Here is a 13,498-nt window from a genome sequence, read left to right on the forward strand (position 1 = left end):
TCTCAGGTTGTATTTCTCGAGGTGACGGTCACCATTTCCTTGTTTCTTTGCCAGACAGTCCGTTCTCTGGATTTGGCTTTCTTTGATTCTGATGCGTTTGGCGATACCCCTTGCAATATAGCGATCGAGTGTCGAGCGAGGCGTTCACTTGAGAACCAAGGCAGTTGCCTAAGCCATAGGATAACTCTGAATGGCACATTACGTCGTAACATTCCAACAGCACTTGTCCGAAGAACTCGAAGGTGACACTTGGCAATGCGACGTTGAAAGTGAACACGAAATACATTGGGTATACAAAAACGGGGACTTCAAAAAGAATGACATCTCCCGACCACCGTCCCAAACCCTTATCCCAGACGATACGAAAAAAGTGCACATCCTAAAACCAAAGCAAACAACACCGTCATATCAGTCATCTAGATTAGCCGGCCAACTCTCAATCACCGCTTGACCACATTCGCGCCCTTGCTAAGCAGCAACTGCCTCACCTCCCGCACAGCCCCGTCCCAGCCCTTGACACCACCACCAACGCTACCCTGCAGCACCTCCCGCAACTTCTTCTCATTGAGTGCCTCGCCGTACACAACTTTGGCGTCCACCTCAACGCTCTCAGACAACGCCAGCTCCTCGCCGATCGCCGCGAGGACGTCAAAGGAAACGCGGACTTTGGTGCGCAGCTTGGGCAAGAGAATGAAGGACGACACGCTGAGGCGCTCGTCCGATACGATTCGGGTGTCCGTGAGGCCTTCGATGGCGAGCCGGCGCTCGGACTCCGCGACGCTGAGAGCCGTGTCCCAGCCGCTGCTGACGAAGCGGAGGAGGGAGGAGACTTTGGTTGCGCTTTGGGGAAGGGCGTGGAGGGATGCGCGCAGGACTTGCAGGAAGAAGCGGATTGTTGTGGGGAGAGGCTGGTTGGAGCCGGTGTAGGTCAGGCCGATGGGGGCGTTGGGGCGGGAGTCGGCGTCTTGCGAGGGGTTGCGGAAGGCGTAGGGGTGGAAGAAGAGCTGGAGCGATGACTTGTAGGTCATTGTGACGGTGGGCGGTTTCGAGGTGGCTGTGGTGATGCTCCAGCCGTATGTGTCTTCGAGGTTCTTGACGGATTCTGAATGGAATGTCAGCTTTGTGCTTGATCGAAATATTGGAAAATATTGTGTACCTTTCAGAGCAGTAATCTCGTCCACGGAGATCGTCCTGTAGGATTCGCGCACCCGGTCTGCTTCCTTGATGGCGGCCGTGAACTCGTCCTTGGTCTCCCGCAGATTCTCTTCGATCTCCTCTTGCTCGTGCACGTCATATTGCAATTCCTCCAAGATCCGACGCTTTTCCTCCAGCTGCGCATCAATAGACTCAATGCCTGCCCTTGCGGAATCAAGCTCCTGCTTCTCCTCCTCAGAGGTCGAGTTCTCTTCAGCTTCGAGCTGATCCACCTCTTGTTGCAAGGTAGTCTGCTGCTCGATTAAAGCCGGCAGTACCTGGCCGAGGACATCTTCCTTGGATTGCAGAATCTCGTCATCTTTCAGAAGACCCTCGGCAAGACCTTGAAGCACATGCATGAGCTCGTCGAGCAGCTGACTTCTCCAGCCATACCACATCTCCTTACTCCTCAGACGCGCGTGAGTCTTCATGTCTCTCAGTTGAGCATCGATGGCCATCTTGCGATCCGGCGCCGCAGACATATAGGCTTGGATAAGCCGTGGCGTGTCTTGGAAGGTCTCGGCTTCCAGCTCCTTGATCGCGCCTTTGCCCTCGTGAATGTAGCGTTTCAGCTCGTGACAAGCGTGAGAAAACAACTCCCTCTCAGGCTCAGTGCACGCGGCGGCCACGACAGCGCTCTCCAGAGTGATCTCGGGTTGCATGTGTTCATCGACGTCACTTCTTCGTCGCTTCGACGGAGTTGGAGCAGTCGTCATCCTACGCTTAGTAGTGGTCAGGTCCATGAAACGAATGCTGGCCGCGTCCAGAAAGTCCTGAAGGCGAACTCGTTGCTGCTCGACGACAGGCTCTGCGTTGAAAATATCATCACTGAGCTTCTGCGCCGGAGACTTCTTTGCGCTGCTGCGAGTCTTCGGAGTAGGCTTTCCAGCCGGCGTAGGCCTCTTCATCGGAGAAGGCTCCTTTCGAGGGGTGTGCTTCTTCGGCGTTAGGGCTTTCAGCGTTTCTTTCCGAGGCGTTGACATGAGCTTGATTGAATCAGCTAGCCTCATGGATTCTTTCAAGGATTCTTCAGGAGTAGCCTTCGTTTGCGGAGTCTTTTCGTGAACCGGTGTGACGACGGTCGCAGCAAGCTCTTCATGTGGTGTGGAAGGGTCCACAACCTCCTCGACGCTCGGAGTGTTGCCTTTGCTTGGCGAGGCTGTGTTCGGTGTCGCAGACTTGGTTGATCTCGAAGATCTAGGCGTGTTAGACTTGGAGGGTGAACGTTGAAACGATACAGGTTGCGGCGTGACAGCATTAGGAGTCGCCACTTTGGGCGTCGCGGTTCTGGGTGTGAGTGATTTGTGCGGGCTCATGGATTTACGACGCGGGCTTCCAGAGGAGATAGGCGTTCCTTTTGTCGGTGAGAATGTAGGCTTGGCCGGAGTGCTACGTAGCTTTTTCTCCACGATTGGAGAAGGGTCGGGTTCTTGCAGCTGGGCATCAAGCTGCTGCTTGATATCGCTGCCGGGCTCTCCTGCGCTACGACGACTTGGTGAATTCAGCGGGGTGGTCTTTTCCTTGCCGGCGGACGGTGGCCCATCCAGTAAAGGAAGGTCTGGGTACGAGATCTCGTTCTTCAATGGAGAGCCTTTGGGCGTACTAGCATGTCCCTCCTTGGAAGCGGACCTTGTCAAACGCAGTTGATTCACCTGGGGTTGCTTCTGCGGAGAATTTGTTTTCGCAGGTGAAGTTGCCTTGCGCGACCTGGCCGAGGAAGACTTCTTAGATGATGCAGACTTCTCTGCTGACCGTTCAGCTTGCTTCTGAAGTACCGGTGTAAGAGACTTCCTGGGACCAGAGTCTGGTACGTCTCGGAATCGCTCCTGATCTTTCGGTGTGGTATTGGCGTGGGCGGCTTTCTCTGGTGAAGCCGGCACTTGCGGCGTTCCTGGTTGTGGGCTCTCGAGAGCGTTGCTCGCGGTCTGTACACCACCAAAAGCAGTTGTCAGTTCCATACTGAGATCTTCATCCCCGCCAAAACTTTGAACAGACTCTCGCTTCGAGCTCTGGATACCTCCGACCGGACGAGTGAAATCCATGGTGAAATCTTCCGCCTCGGAAGCGACGCCCGAAGATCGTCGCCTCCCAACGCTCCTTCGACGGTCCACCTTCATAGGTGAGCCTGATTCTTGAACCCCACCCACAGCAACTGTAAGGTCCATGGTTTCATCGCCCATAGACGAACGCGCTACAGAGGAACGTCTGCGCTTCGACTGGGCTGAAGTGAAGCCTGGCGATCCAGTTTCCGTCGTAGACCTGCGTCTCTTTTGTCCGTTTCGTGTTGGAGACTGGGCTGGCGCGGTGTGATTGACTCGTCCCACCGCCTGGGTGAAGTCCATAGTGCCATCGTCCTCCACCATGGGAGAGCTCTCGACTTGACGGCCACGACCTTGCACAATGCCGCCAACAGCGCGCGTAACGTCCATACTCATGTCCTCGTCTTCCTCGTCTTCCTCGTTGATCGTGGATGGTCGTTGCCGCAATCCATTTGCCATTGAATCCTGGAAGGCAGGCGAAAATGGATTGACATTCTCTTGGTCCATTGATGCAGAATACAAGGGTTCATCTTGATCGTCAGCCTGGCGTTGCGCCCAAGGCTTGAACGCGTTGGTGACTTCTTCTCCTGCAATCTCCATGGACGCATCATCGTATGCCTCGTCGTACTCTATTCCTCGCGTTCCAGCTGTTTCTGCTGCTTCGCGCAGGTTCCTCTCTAGTCGTGCGCTGGAGGATGTGCTTCCCTCGCTCTCAGTGGTTGACAGAAGCGACTCGTCGCCCATGTCAAGGCTCATGGCGGCCCCTGTAGCGTCTTCGTCTTCGCTCTCGCTACCGTCCTCTTCCTCACTGCCTGAGATCTCGCTGCTTCCACTGATCATGCTCGATTCCACATCGTCCGGGTTGTTGAAATTCATGGGTGGTACTGCAGAGCTCCGTCTTCTCTTCTTTTGATGCAGGCCGCGTTGGTGAGCCGGTGATATAGGCGATTGTGCTGGAGAGCTTGCTTGCTCTGGAGGTGTGGACGGTGGTTCCGAGCTAGGTGAGGCGGAGTTCCTTGTAAGACCAGATGCTCGTCGCGTACTTTCTGACGACTCCGTCGAGGTTGTATGATCGCGCATGTACTCGATGACATCCCAAGTGTGCAGTGTTGCCTCTGGCGCGAACGAAACGCGTCTGTTGGCCATGGACTTTCGGCGTGCTGCTTTGCGCTCTGCGTCTGCCTGGCTGGGAATGATACCCTTTACAGCCGGCACGAATGCCGATTTCCTCCTGTTCTTCATTTCATCCTTCTTCTCCTCCCTCTGCTCTGCATCCTCCTCTAATAAACCTCCAGGTCCAATACTCTTGCTGCGCGTTTTGTTAGGCTTTCGCGGTGATGACCCTTTGCGCTGAAGCGGGTCACTTGAAGTTGCTGGCGCAACGTTCTCCTTGTTTGCGGCAAGCGCCATGTCGTCGAACATTTGCGCATGCGTTAGTAAATATCTGAAGGAGAGTCGCGTATATATCGTCGCGTGCCCACGGCGCGAAACGAAAGAGCGGGCTTTGCTTGCGAACGTCAACAAAACACCGGGTATCAGCGGGCCGGCCCTCGCACCCAAACTTCAACTCCACGCTTCCCCCAGGGCTTGCAGAAGGCTGGCGTGGCGCTGCCAAGAAATCATCTTCAAAAGTTGTAAATGCGTCTTGCCTGTATGTTAGGAAAAACTGTAAGGCTGTTCCAGTAATTTTAATGGACTCCAGCTGCCATCTAAATCAACTCGTCTTCAGAATACAAGATGCTTGATGTGAGATCCTTGGTCCACCAGGTACACATGATCTTCTGACCTATTGAGGCTCATTCGATCATGCAATATGTAGTGATCTAAAAATGATTCGTCTAACTACGATACGGAATCGCTATCCCATTCTCGTGGGGTCACCATCTTCATTTGATCGATCGGAGGGTTGGTAGGCCAAGAGATCATCTTTATCCGTAACCGAGTAGAGCGAAGGCTATTGAAGGTGAAAGTTGATCTGGATCTCTCGACAGTGTGCGGAGCATGGGCGCGTATCATAGACACATAGATCGCGCCAGACTACGCGGTGGCAGCGCGACGTCTGTTCAACCTCGATGCGTGCCTTTAAGCAAACATGCATCCAGATGTGTTGTGGGAATTCGCAAACCGGCATTCGAGGGGATGGGTTAAGACTTTATAGCTAGTATGCGCAAAGACTACGCTAAGGATGCATTGGATCCAACGACTAAAAGCTGTTGTGCAGGCGGCTCACGTTGTTTTTAATAGCAATATTTCGTGCGTATATCAGCGTGTAAATGCGTGCGCAAAAGTGCTGGGTTAATGCGCCGATCAGCGCCGCCAGCCTTGAAGTTCGGCAGGCGGGCGCGCTGCGAGAGTCGCGGCTAGATCCGTTGCGAGATCTTGCCAAGCGCACAGCTTTGCTGAATTCCCTTCCCTGGCGCGCTGAGCACCACGACCGCCTCCAAGCGACCCCGAACACTCGCCCCCCGACGACCTCCGACAAAATACACACATCGTCGCCAACTTCGACCGATTGTCCAGCACAGCAATCATGGCGACTGAGTTGACCGTCCAGAGCGAGCGCGCTTTCCAGAAGCAGCCGCACGTTTTCCAGAACGCAAAGAAGCAGAGCGGCAAGACCAAGAGGGCTGGAAAGGGTGGCAGGAGATGGGTTAAGGACGTCGGTCTCGGCTTCAGGACTCCCAAGACCGCCGTTGAGGGCTCCTACATTGGTGAGTGACGGCCTGGGAGCGATGCGGTTGGAAATGTTTGGATTGAAGATCTTGGCATTCGCAAAATGGTGGAAAGGACAGGGAACAAGGACAATTGCTTACACTGCGGCGCAGACAAGAAGTGCCCCTTCACTGGTCTCGTCTCCATCCGTGGCCGTATCCTTACCGGCACCGTCGTCTCCACCAAGATGCACCGTACTCTCATCATCCGCCGCGAGTACCTGCACTTCGTCCCCAAGTACTCCCGTTACGAGAGGCGCCACAAGAACCTCGCTGCCCACGTTTCCCCGGCTTTCCGTGTCGAGGAGGGTGACCAGGTTACCGTTGGCCAGTGCAGGCCCCTCAGCAAGACCGTACGTTACAACACCGCGCATACCGAAAACCTGGAGCACAAAATACTAACAGGACATAGGTCCGTTTCAACGTCCTCCGCGTGCTCCCCCGCACCGGCAAGGCTGTCAAGGCTTTCCAGAAGTTCTAAGCGCATTTTGCGCGCGACGTTGAATCGGAGAATCGGGCAGACATGGGAGTGGTAGGCGGCGGCTTTGCTTTAAGAAAAAGAGCACTACCACGGACGGCGTTGGTCATGCAAAATTAGCGAAGGTCGAGAGACAGGCTGGCGATGTATCCACGCTGAGTCTCGATTGCATAACGCTTTCCAGTCAATGTCAAGTTTTCGCCAAAGGGTCACAGATACTCGTCAATCTCACATGTAGCTCGCTTTCGAAGCCATCGCACACGCCGTTCATGAACCACCTTTCGACCGAAAAGCACGACGACGACGACGTCTTCGAAAACGTACCATTCTGGAATACAAAACGCGCTGCTGTGCCGTTGCTGTGTCTGCGAACCGCTCGATTTCCCGGAAACATCAACTTCAGCTTCCCAAGATGCATTGGTATTCTGATACCATTTCCACGCCAACAGTGCCCAGTCTGCAGCATGATAAGCGCGACCATCGCCCAGTCAACCCATCAACTCCCCGCTTGTAAACGTGATTCAAGTCGTCATAAATGACATGTAAAGAAGTCCCATACCATGCGTTCAATGCCTAGCCTAGCGTGAACAACAGAAACAGGAGGATGAACGTACCTAGGTACGCATGGGGAATAAATCTCGAACCCCATTGAGCCTAGCCTGAATCCCTGCATGCGTGAGTCTGTGCCTGCCAATCCGTCTTGCGAGCACATGCCATCTAGGTAATTCAGAACGAAACGATAAGTCCAGTGCATCATCTTTTATTCCATGAGCTTTGCCAAAACCCACATGCAACCGGCGTACTGTACGTGAACCTCATATCGCCGGCTAGTTGCGTGCTGCACGGACGCTAGAGTGCAACGCTTGTGGCATCTGGAGCTGGCCAGCGCCGCCACTGCCTCCAACGCGCAAACAGCGAACACCGGGATCTTATTACTGCGGTCCGGGGCGCATGGAAACACCAAAACACAGCTCCAACATACCTTTACGCGTCTTCGGCAGATCATCAAAACAGGCGCACGTCAACGTGACCCTACGCGTGGCGCCATATACGCTCTTTGACCATCACTTCACCTGCGCGCTGGTTTCGCTCGAACGGCACAATTCATAGCGACTATGTATAGCTGAGGGCAACCACACATATCGCATTCCGCTGGAGATATTCAAAAACAATCCAATGGCCTCCAGGCGGGTGTCTGAAATTATTGAATTGGGCGACAGCGACGATGATGTCGCAACAAGCATCCAAAACACGCGTCCCAAAGCTTTTCGAGCTGGTACTAAGGCTTCACGACTCAGTAAGGCTCAACCAGTGGACACCATCGACCTAACTGGAGACGACACCTCGAGTCGCACCGGACGTTTGCTATCCGGGAAGGCCCGAGGCAAATCACCAACAGGATTGTTGGCTCGCATGCAATCGATCATAACCCCTCGGGCCGTTCGAGAAACGGAACATGCACCCGCGACTTCGAAAGCAGCGCCTCGCGTAATACAATCTAGCGATCACGAGGATGAAATGCCCGCGGAGTCCGCTTCTGTAGGCTTGTCTGGCTTCCGAGATGCTCGTCGTGGCGGGCATGGCTCCCAAAACGAATCTTTGAATTCAAGCCGGCTCCCGTCGCCCAAAAAGCGTTCGCGAGATCATAGTGATGATCGCTCACGGTCTCCCAATCATTCTGAGAAGCGTCGTCGCGTTCTCGACCAAGGCAAAAACGGTCGGTCATCGCCATCCGGCGTCTCTCGCTCAGCGATTTCAGCGAATGATTCTGGAATCAATTCTTTACCGGCTGAGAACGCAACCGAGCCGGGACGAGCTAGATCTCGCGAAATTCCTAGTGCAAATTCAACATCTGACATTCGTGAATTAGCTGGTGCCACCCGGTCGAAGGAGGACGGCACCCGATCTGCGAGATTTGTCTATCCGGTTGTCTTGAAGGACAGATATGGGGCTGTCCGTTCGAGCAACGAGACTGCCCAACCCAAAGCACCGGAACATCATGGCTCACGCAAGGGTACAGATCAACCACGAAACGGTTCGCGACCCGACGAAAGATCAACTGAGTCATCTAATTCAAGGACAAATCCACCGCCAGAGAAGACTATTGATGGAGACCATGCCTCAGGCGGAGCTTCGCCATCGTCGCAACTGCACGAAGAAATCCAGGTGGTACAGCAGCCTGAGATTGACTCCAAAGCTCAGTCGCCTTCGGAGCCAGTGGCCGATTCTGTGAAACCCCAGTACACAGCTTCAGCTGCGACTGGTGAACCTATGACACCCAGTTTTTCTTCATTGCCTCTGCCGCAACAGGTCGAACGTGTAGTTGGAAAACACATGCAAGAGATGCGAGATGACACAGACTATTTCACGAAGGCACTATTGAGACGCTCACGGCAGTCAATCGAGATGTACAAGCAGAAATCGAGCCCATTCCGACCGGCAAATGAAAAGACGGCGCGCAAGTCGGTGGCTTCTGAAATCTTTTCACGGCATCGCAAAGCTGCTACCCTTCAGAAGTCGGCACTAAATTCTAATGGAAAATCTGCATCTCAAAGCGTGACTTTCAATGTCGAGGTGTACAAAGACAAGGGCAAAAAGCCTACCAAGGAGCAATTCAAGGCAAAGCCGAAGGACTCAGATACCAGGTCTTTAATCAAAGATGTCCCGGGCTACGCGCACTACGTAAGTCTGAATTCTAACATCCTCGCACCGAACACGACCACGATGACTGTGTGGCCTTATTTCGGAGATGACGAGCCGAACCCGGATGAGTTTGAGGATTACTACTACATGGACACGAAGCAAAGACAACGCAAGATCCGCCGGTTACTACAGGCACAGAAAGCACAAGAATATATGGAAAGTGCATTACAGGACCTGCACCTCGAGTGGGACGATGTTCTGCGCTTCCTTCTCGATCCGATCCCAGACGTTGGAAGTCTGCCTGCTGCTAAGATAGCACTGCGCAACAAAGCTACTCACATGGAGGACTTCCCGAATATCTCCAAAGGCAAGAAATGGGCCACCTTGCTGTCTACTCTGGCAAAATCCGAGACAGAGAAGCTAGCAAAAGCAGGTATTCTCTGCGATAATTTTCAAAGGATGGCAGGCTTTCCATTATGGCACGTCGCGCGGCGTTGCAACACTGTACAGCAGGCACTGAAAGCACAAGAATCAGAACCTTCGTCTATGGAGTCAAGGACGTGCCGAATCTGCCTCAAGTTCAACTGCACCCAGCATGGCGAGCTTCGTGAGGAGTCCAGGACTTGCCGGACCTGCCTCAAATCCAACTGTACGCAGCACGTCAGCCAGCAAGAGGAGAACAACGACAGTGATTCCGGTGCGGAAACTGACGAGGCTGTCGCGACTGATATATTATACCCTCTAAAAGTGAACTACCGGAGACGGATGGAGTTCCCACGAAGCCCGCCTCCGAGCGACGAAGGTGGAGAGTCGGTAATCTCGTTAAAACAGAAGAAGATGCCGAGCTATTGGGAGAAAGGGAACTACAGCAAGGCGGGAGAATGCGGACCGTTCTACCCGTGTCACCATCCCGGCCTGAGCTGTGCCAAAGCGAACTGCTCTTGCGTGGTGAACAAGACGCCATGCGAGAAAAGCTGTGGCTGCTCCGCTGATTGTCCGCGCAAATTTCAAGGTTGCTCCTGCTCGCAGATCAGGAACAGGAAAGGAGCCGACTCGGTCTGCATGAGAGACTCTTCGTGCGCATGCTATCAGATGGGCCGCGAGTGTGATGCTGACTTGTGTGGAGCATGTGGAGTTTGCGAAGTGCTCGACCCGGTGAATCGCCAGGAAGACTTGAAATCCAAGTGTCACAACGCTAGCATCCAGAGAGGCGTGCCGAAACACACTCTGCTGGGTGACAGCGGGGTTCACGGCATGGGACTGTACGCGGGTCAATCTATCAGGGCCCACGAGTTCATCGGCGAATACAAGGGTGAAGTGATCACAAGGCAGGAGGCAGATCGCCGTGGAGCGGTGTACGAATATCAAGATAATTCCTACCTCTTCTCCCTCAACACTACGCAGGAGGTTGACAGCACCCTGTACGGCAACAAAATCCGCTTTATTAACCACCGGGGCAGAGACCGGGCGAATGTGTACCCTTTGATCAGACTGGTTAATACCGTTCACCGGATCGGGCTCTTTGCCGCAGACAACATCAAAATTGGAGAAGAGCTCTTTTTCGACTACGGGCCCAAATTCCCCGAAAAGCTCCTAGGCGGTGAGCAAGAGGCAATGGTCGCCTCCACACCCTACGTCCGCAACTCCAAGCAGATGGAACGGTTCTACGAGGTCGAGGACGAAGAGGACGAAGTGGGCAATAGGCGCGCTAGGAAGGCGGCTGCTTCCAGCAACGCCCGCGGCCGCTCTCGCAAGACCGATTCCGCAGCCAAAACCGCGTCCGCGGCCGATGCCCAGAAACCTAAGAAGAAAATGGGCGGTGCGCGGCCGGGCGCTGGCCGCAAGCCGGGGAAGAAGAAAGTGCTCGCTGCGCAGGAGGCGCAGAAGGCGGCTAGGGCCAAGGCTAAGGAGTCTTTGGCTTCTGGCGTTGGACGAAACCATGATCAATACATCCCTTCCCAGGATCGGCTGGCGGCTTACAATATCTCTCAGGAGGATATGGTCGTGGGGGATGACGGCGAGGATGATGAGGATTTCGTCCCGGATGGTGGAGGTGAGGGCGCGAGTGAAGCGGAAAGCAGTGAGGAAGATGAGTACGGGGACGATGAGAGCGATGGTTATGTGAGGACTAGGCGTGGGCGAGGTCGTCCGAAGAGGTTCGATCTTTGAACGGAGCATCGAAGGCGGCTTGATTGATTGATTGATTGATTGATTGATTGATTGATTGATTCCTAGACGATGAGATACCCACGGTGGCTGGGCTAAAGCGCTCTCGCAAGGCTTCTAGGCTCAAGTAGACATCCAGTCCAAATACTAGCTACGTACTTGAGGCCTTCTCACAATTTCATTAATCATGTCAATGCTGTTGGTGTGCTGAATCTGCCTCCCGCAACCCATCTCAGGCAGCTATGGCCCGGTTGGGTTTCTGGTCCGATTTTGTCTGTTCAACACGCCTACAATCGTCCGACTTCTTCGTTTTCGTCTCGTACGGATGGCGGAAATGGCGGGCGACATGGAAAACGCTTTATGTGAGACACACACAACTAACTTTCTCGTGATTTCACAGGTTCTGTAGTCTAGTGGTTATGACGTTCCCTTTACAACAATGCCGAAGAGCTTCGTGATCGGGAAAGGTCTTGGGTTCAATCCCCGACAGAACCTTTTTGTCACTTTTGTCATCCTTGATTGAGGTGAACAATGAAATTGGCATGTTTTTTGGTGTGAACACCTTGTGAGCAAATTGGCGGCGAGATACGTGCTGCGGCGTGCGCAAATTCCGGCGGCAGACGCTACCCCTAACCCTAACCCTATCTACCCCTTCGTCGCTTGTCTCGAGGAACATCGACAGCGAATATGTGGTCAAGATTGCTGTTGCGACATAACAATTTCGCGTCTCATACATATGTAAACTACATGATGATCAATAACGAGTAAGGTGCTGCTAAAAGTATCTCACATGATTTTGAATTTGTCGTCTATTGATCCGCAGCAAATCTAGTGATGAAGCTTGAATTCAACATCTGCTCTTGTAAAGCTACGAGCCTATGTTTGATGGTTCATGAGCTCGATGCTATATTGCAATACATCAATATGAACTACAATGTCCTGACTACATGTTGAGACAAAAACGGCAAGACGGATGGTCGTCGAATCAAATGGTTTCTAATCGAGGTCGTCGAGGCGTCGAACATGCAAACCTCACCATTACTCCATGAGCAGGCTTTCCAATCGTCCAATGAACGCATGGTATGCCAGAAGCTACAGCTGTATCGACTCATCCATGAACCAACGACTCAACACAATGCTCACACCAACTCTACGGCCCCGTTTCCCACCTCTCCGCCGCACCCAAAACGACCTCCGCAACAACATCCGCATGCGCCACAAAACCACAGTGCCCCACCTCCCTCTCGACAACCTCCCACTCCACCCTGGACCCCTCGATAAACAGTCCCGCCAATTCCGGCGGAAACGTCGCGTCCAGCATCGCTTTCAGCCACACCCGTCGGCCGTCGAGCGCGCGCTCCGCCCACAGCGGCGGCAGCACGGGCGTCGTGAGGATGCCCGTTGCGTGCGGGAGCGCCGTGCGGGCGAGAGCGGCTTGCTCGGAGGGAGGGGCGTCGTTAAAGAGGTGGGGGATGACTGGGTCGAAGACGAAGAGGCCGGGGGAGGGCTGTGTGGGGGAAGGTGTTAGTTTCTTGCTTGTTTGCTTGCTTGCTAAGATGAGGGATGCTTGGCTGGGTGAGCGGACGTACTGTGTCTGTTTTGACGAACGGCGGCAGCGCGCCGCCTAGGAAGTTGAGCTGCGTTGTGCCCGCCGGCACGGGCGCGCAGCTCATGTAGACTATGCCGATGACGCCGCCTTTGAGGCCTCTGGCTTCGCGGGCGAGTTTGGTCCAGGAGGGTCCGTTCGTGCCGGTCTGTGAGCCACCGGAGGAGTAAGCGTAGACAAGGATGTCTTTGCCGGCGTCGAGGAGGGGTTGGACGTAGTTCTGTTCTACATTGAGAGCCATCGTCTCTGCGGTGTGCGCGAAGGGGTCAGTTGGGTTCGCGCTGGGGTGTGATACGGCGACGGTCTCGTAGCCTGCGTCGTGGAGTAGGGGGCGCAGGCGGTCGAAGCAGGTTGCTTCGGTGCATGCGCCTGGGATCAGGAGAATTGTGGGCTTCGTCATTGCCGCTTGTTGGTGTGTCGACCGCTGTAAGGTATGTAGGCGTTCGACCAGATGATCGCACCTCGAATATTCGATCCTCAAGAGCCCGGTGTATCCGAGGTCGGACGTCCATACCTAGCTGAGGGCGCTCCCAGCATCTGCTGACTGCATAACGGATTACGCTAGCAGGATCAAAATTTGTCAGCTGAATGAGACGTTCAGCTCGCGACAAACCATAGCAAATAATCAATGGTTTTCATTACTGAACGCAGCACCCAGCGC

At 54.1% G+C, this 13,498-nt stretch overlaps 4 protein-coding genes across 4 annotated transcripts; 2 read left to right on the plus strand and 2 right to left on the minus strand.

Moving 5' to 3' along the window:
• Nucleotides 1-263: 263 nt before the first annotated feature.
• On the minus strand, nt 264-4,718 carry WHR41_03355 (uncharacterized protein). Its single transcript, XM_069371961.1, has 2 exons — nt 1,157-4,718; nt 264-1,102 (listed from the first exon to the last, which is right to left on the minus strand). Exons 1-2 carry the CDS (start codon nt 4,653-4,655, stop codon nt 441-443), a joined length of 4,161 nt encoding a protein of 1,386 aa, XP_069231163.1. The 5' UTR covers nt 4,656-4,718; the 3' UTR covers nt 264-440.
• Nucleotides 4,719-5,668: 950 nt separating this feature from the next.
• On the plus strand, nt 5,669-6,737 carry WHR41_03356 (40S ribosomal protein uS17). Its single transcript, XM_069371962.1, has 3 exons — nt 5,669-5,944; nt 6,059-6,297; nt 6,357-6,737. Exons 1-3 carry the CDS (start codon nt 5,764-5,766, stop codon nt 6,423-6,425), a joined length of 489 nt encoding a protein of 162 aa, XP_069231162.1. The 5' UTR covers nt 5,669-5,763; the 3' UTR covers nt 6,426-6,737.
• An 861-nt stretch (nt 6,738-7,598) lies between these two features.
• WHR41_03357 (uncharacterized protein) lies at nt 7,599-11,234 on the plus strand (the record flags this gene model as incomplete). Its single annotated transcript, XM_069371963.1, has 1 exon — nt 7,599-11,234. One exon carries the CDS (start codon nt 7,599-7,601, stop codon nt 11,232-11,234), a length of 3,636 nt encoding a protein of 1,211 aa, XP_069231180.1.
• A 918-nt stretch (nt 11,235-12,152) lies between these two features.
• Nucleotides 12,153-13,237, minus strand: WHR41_03358 (uncharacterized protein; the record flags this gene model as incomplete). Its single annotated transcript, XM_069371964.1, has 2 exons — nt 12,153-12,738; nt 12,821-13,237. The coding sequence occupies 2 exons, from the start codon at nt 13,235-13,237 to the stop codon at nt 12,382-12,384; spliced, it is 774 nt and encodes a 257-aa protein (XP_069231165.1). The 3' UTR covers nt 12,153-12,381.
• Between the last annotated feature and the right edge of the window lie 261 nt (nt 13,238-13,498).

This window comes from Cladosporium halotolerans (assembly GCF_011745625.1).
Source record: "Cladosporium halotolerans strain TM138-S3 chromosome Unknown Sca8, whole genome shotgun sequence".
In the NCBI taxonomy this organism is placed as follows: Eukaryota; Fungi; Ascomycota; class Dothideomycetes; order Cladosporiales; family Cladosporiaceae; genus Cladosporium; species Cladosporium halotolerans.

Excerpts from the sequence above, each read along its gene's own strand:
- WHR41_03355 (XM_069371961.1), bottom strand. The coding sequence starts at position 4,655 with ATGTTCGACGACATGGCGCTTGCCGCAAACAAGGAGAACGTTGCGCCA. Across the intron at positions 1,103-1,156 it reads CGAGATTACTGCTCTGAAAG|AATCCGTCAAGAACCTCGAA; the intron begins GTACACAATATT and ends CATTCCATTCAG.
- WHR41_03356 (XM_069371962.1), top strand. The coding sequence starts at position 5,764 with ATGGCGACTGAGTTGACCGTCCAGAGCGAGCGCGCTTTCCAGAAGCAG. Across the intron at positions 5,945-6,058 it reads CGTTGAGGGCTCCTACATTG|ACAAGAAGTGCCCCTTCACT; the intron begins GTGAGTGACGGC and ends ACTGCGGCGCAG. Across the intron at positions 6,298-6,356 it reads GCAGGCCCCTCAGCAAGACC|GTCCGTTTCAACGTCCTCCG; the intron begins GTACGTTACAAC and ends AACAGGACATAG.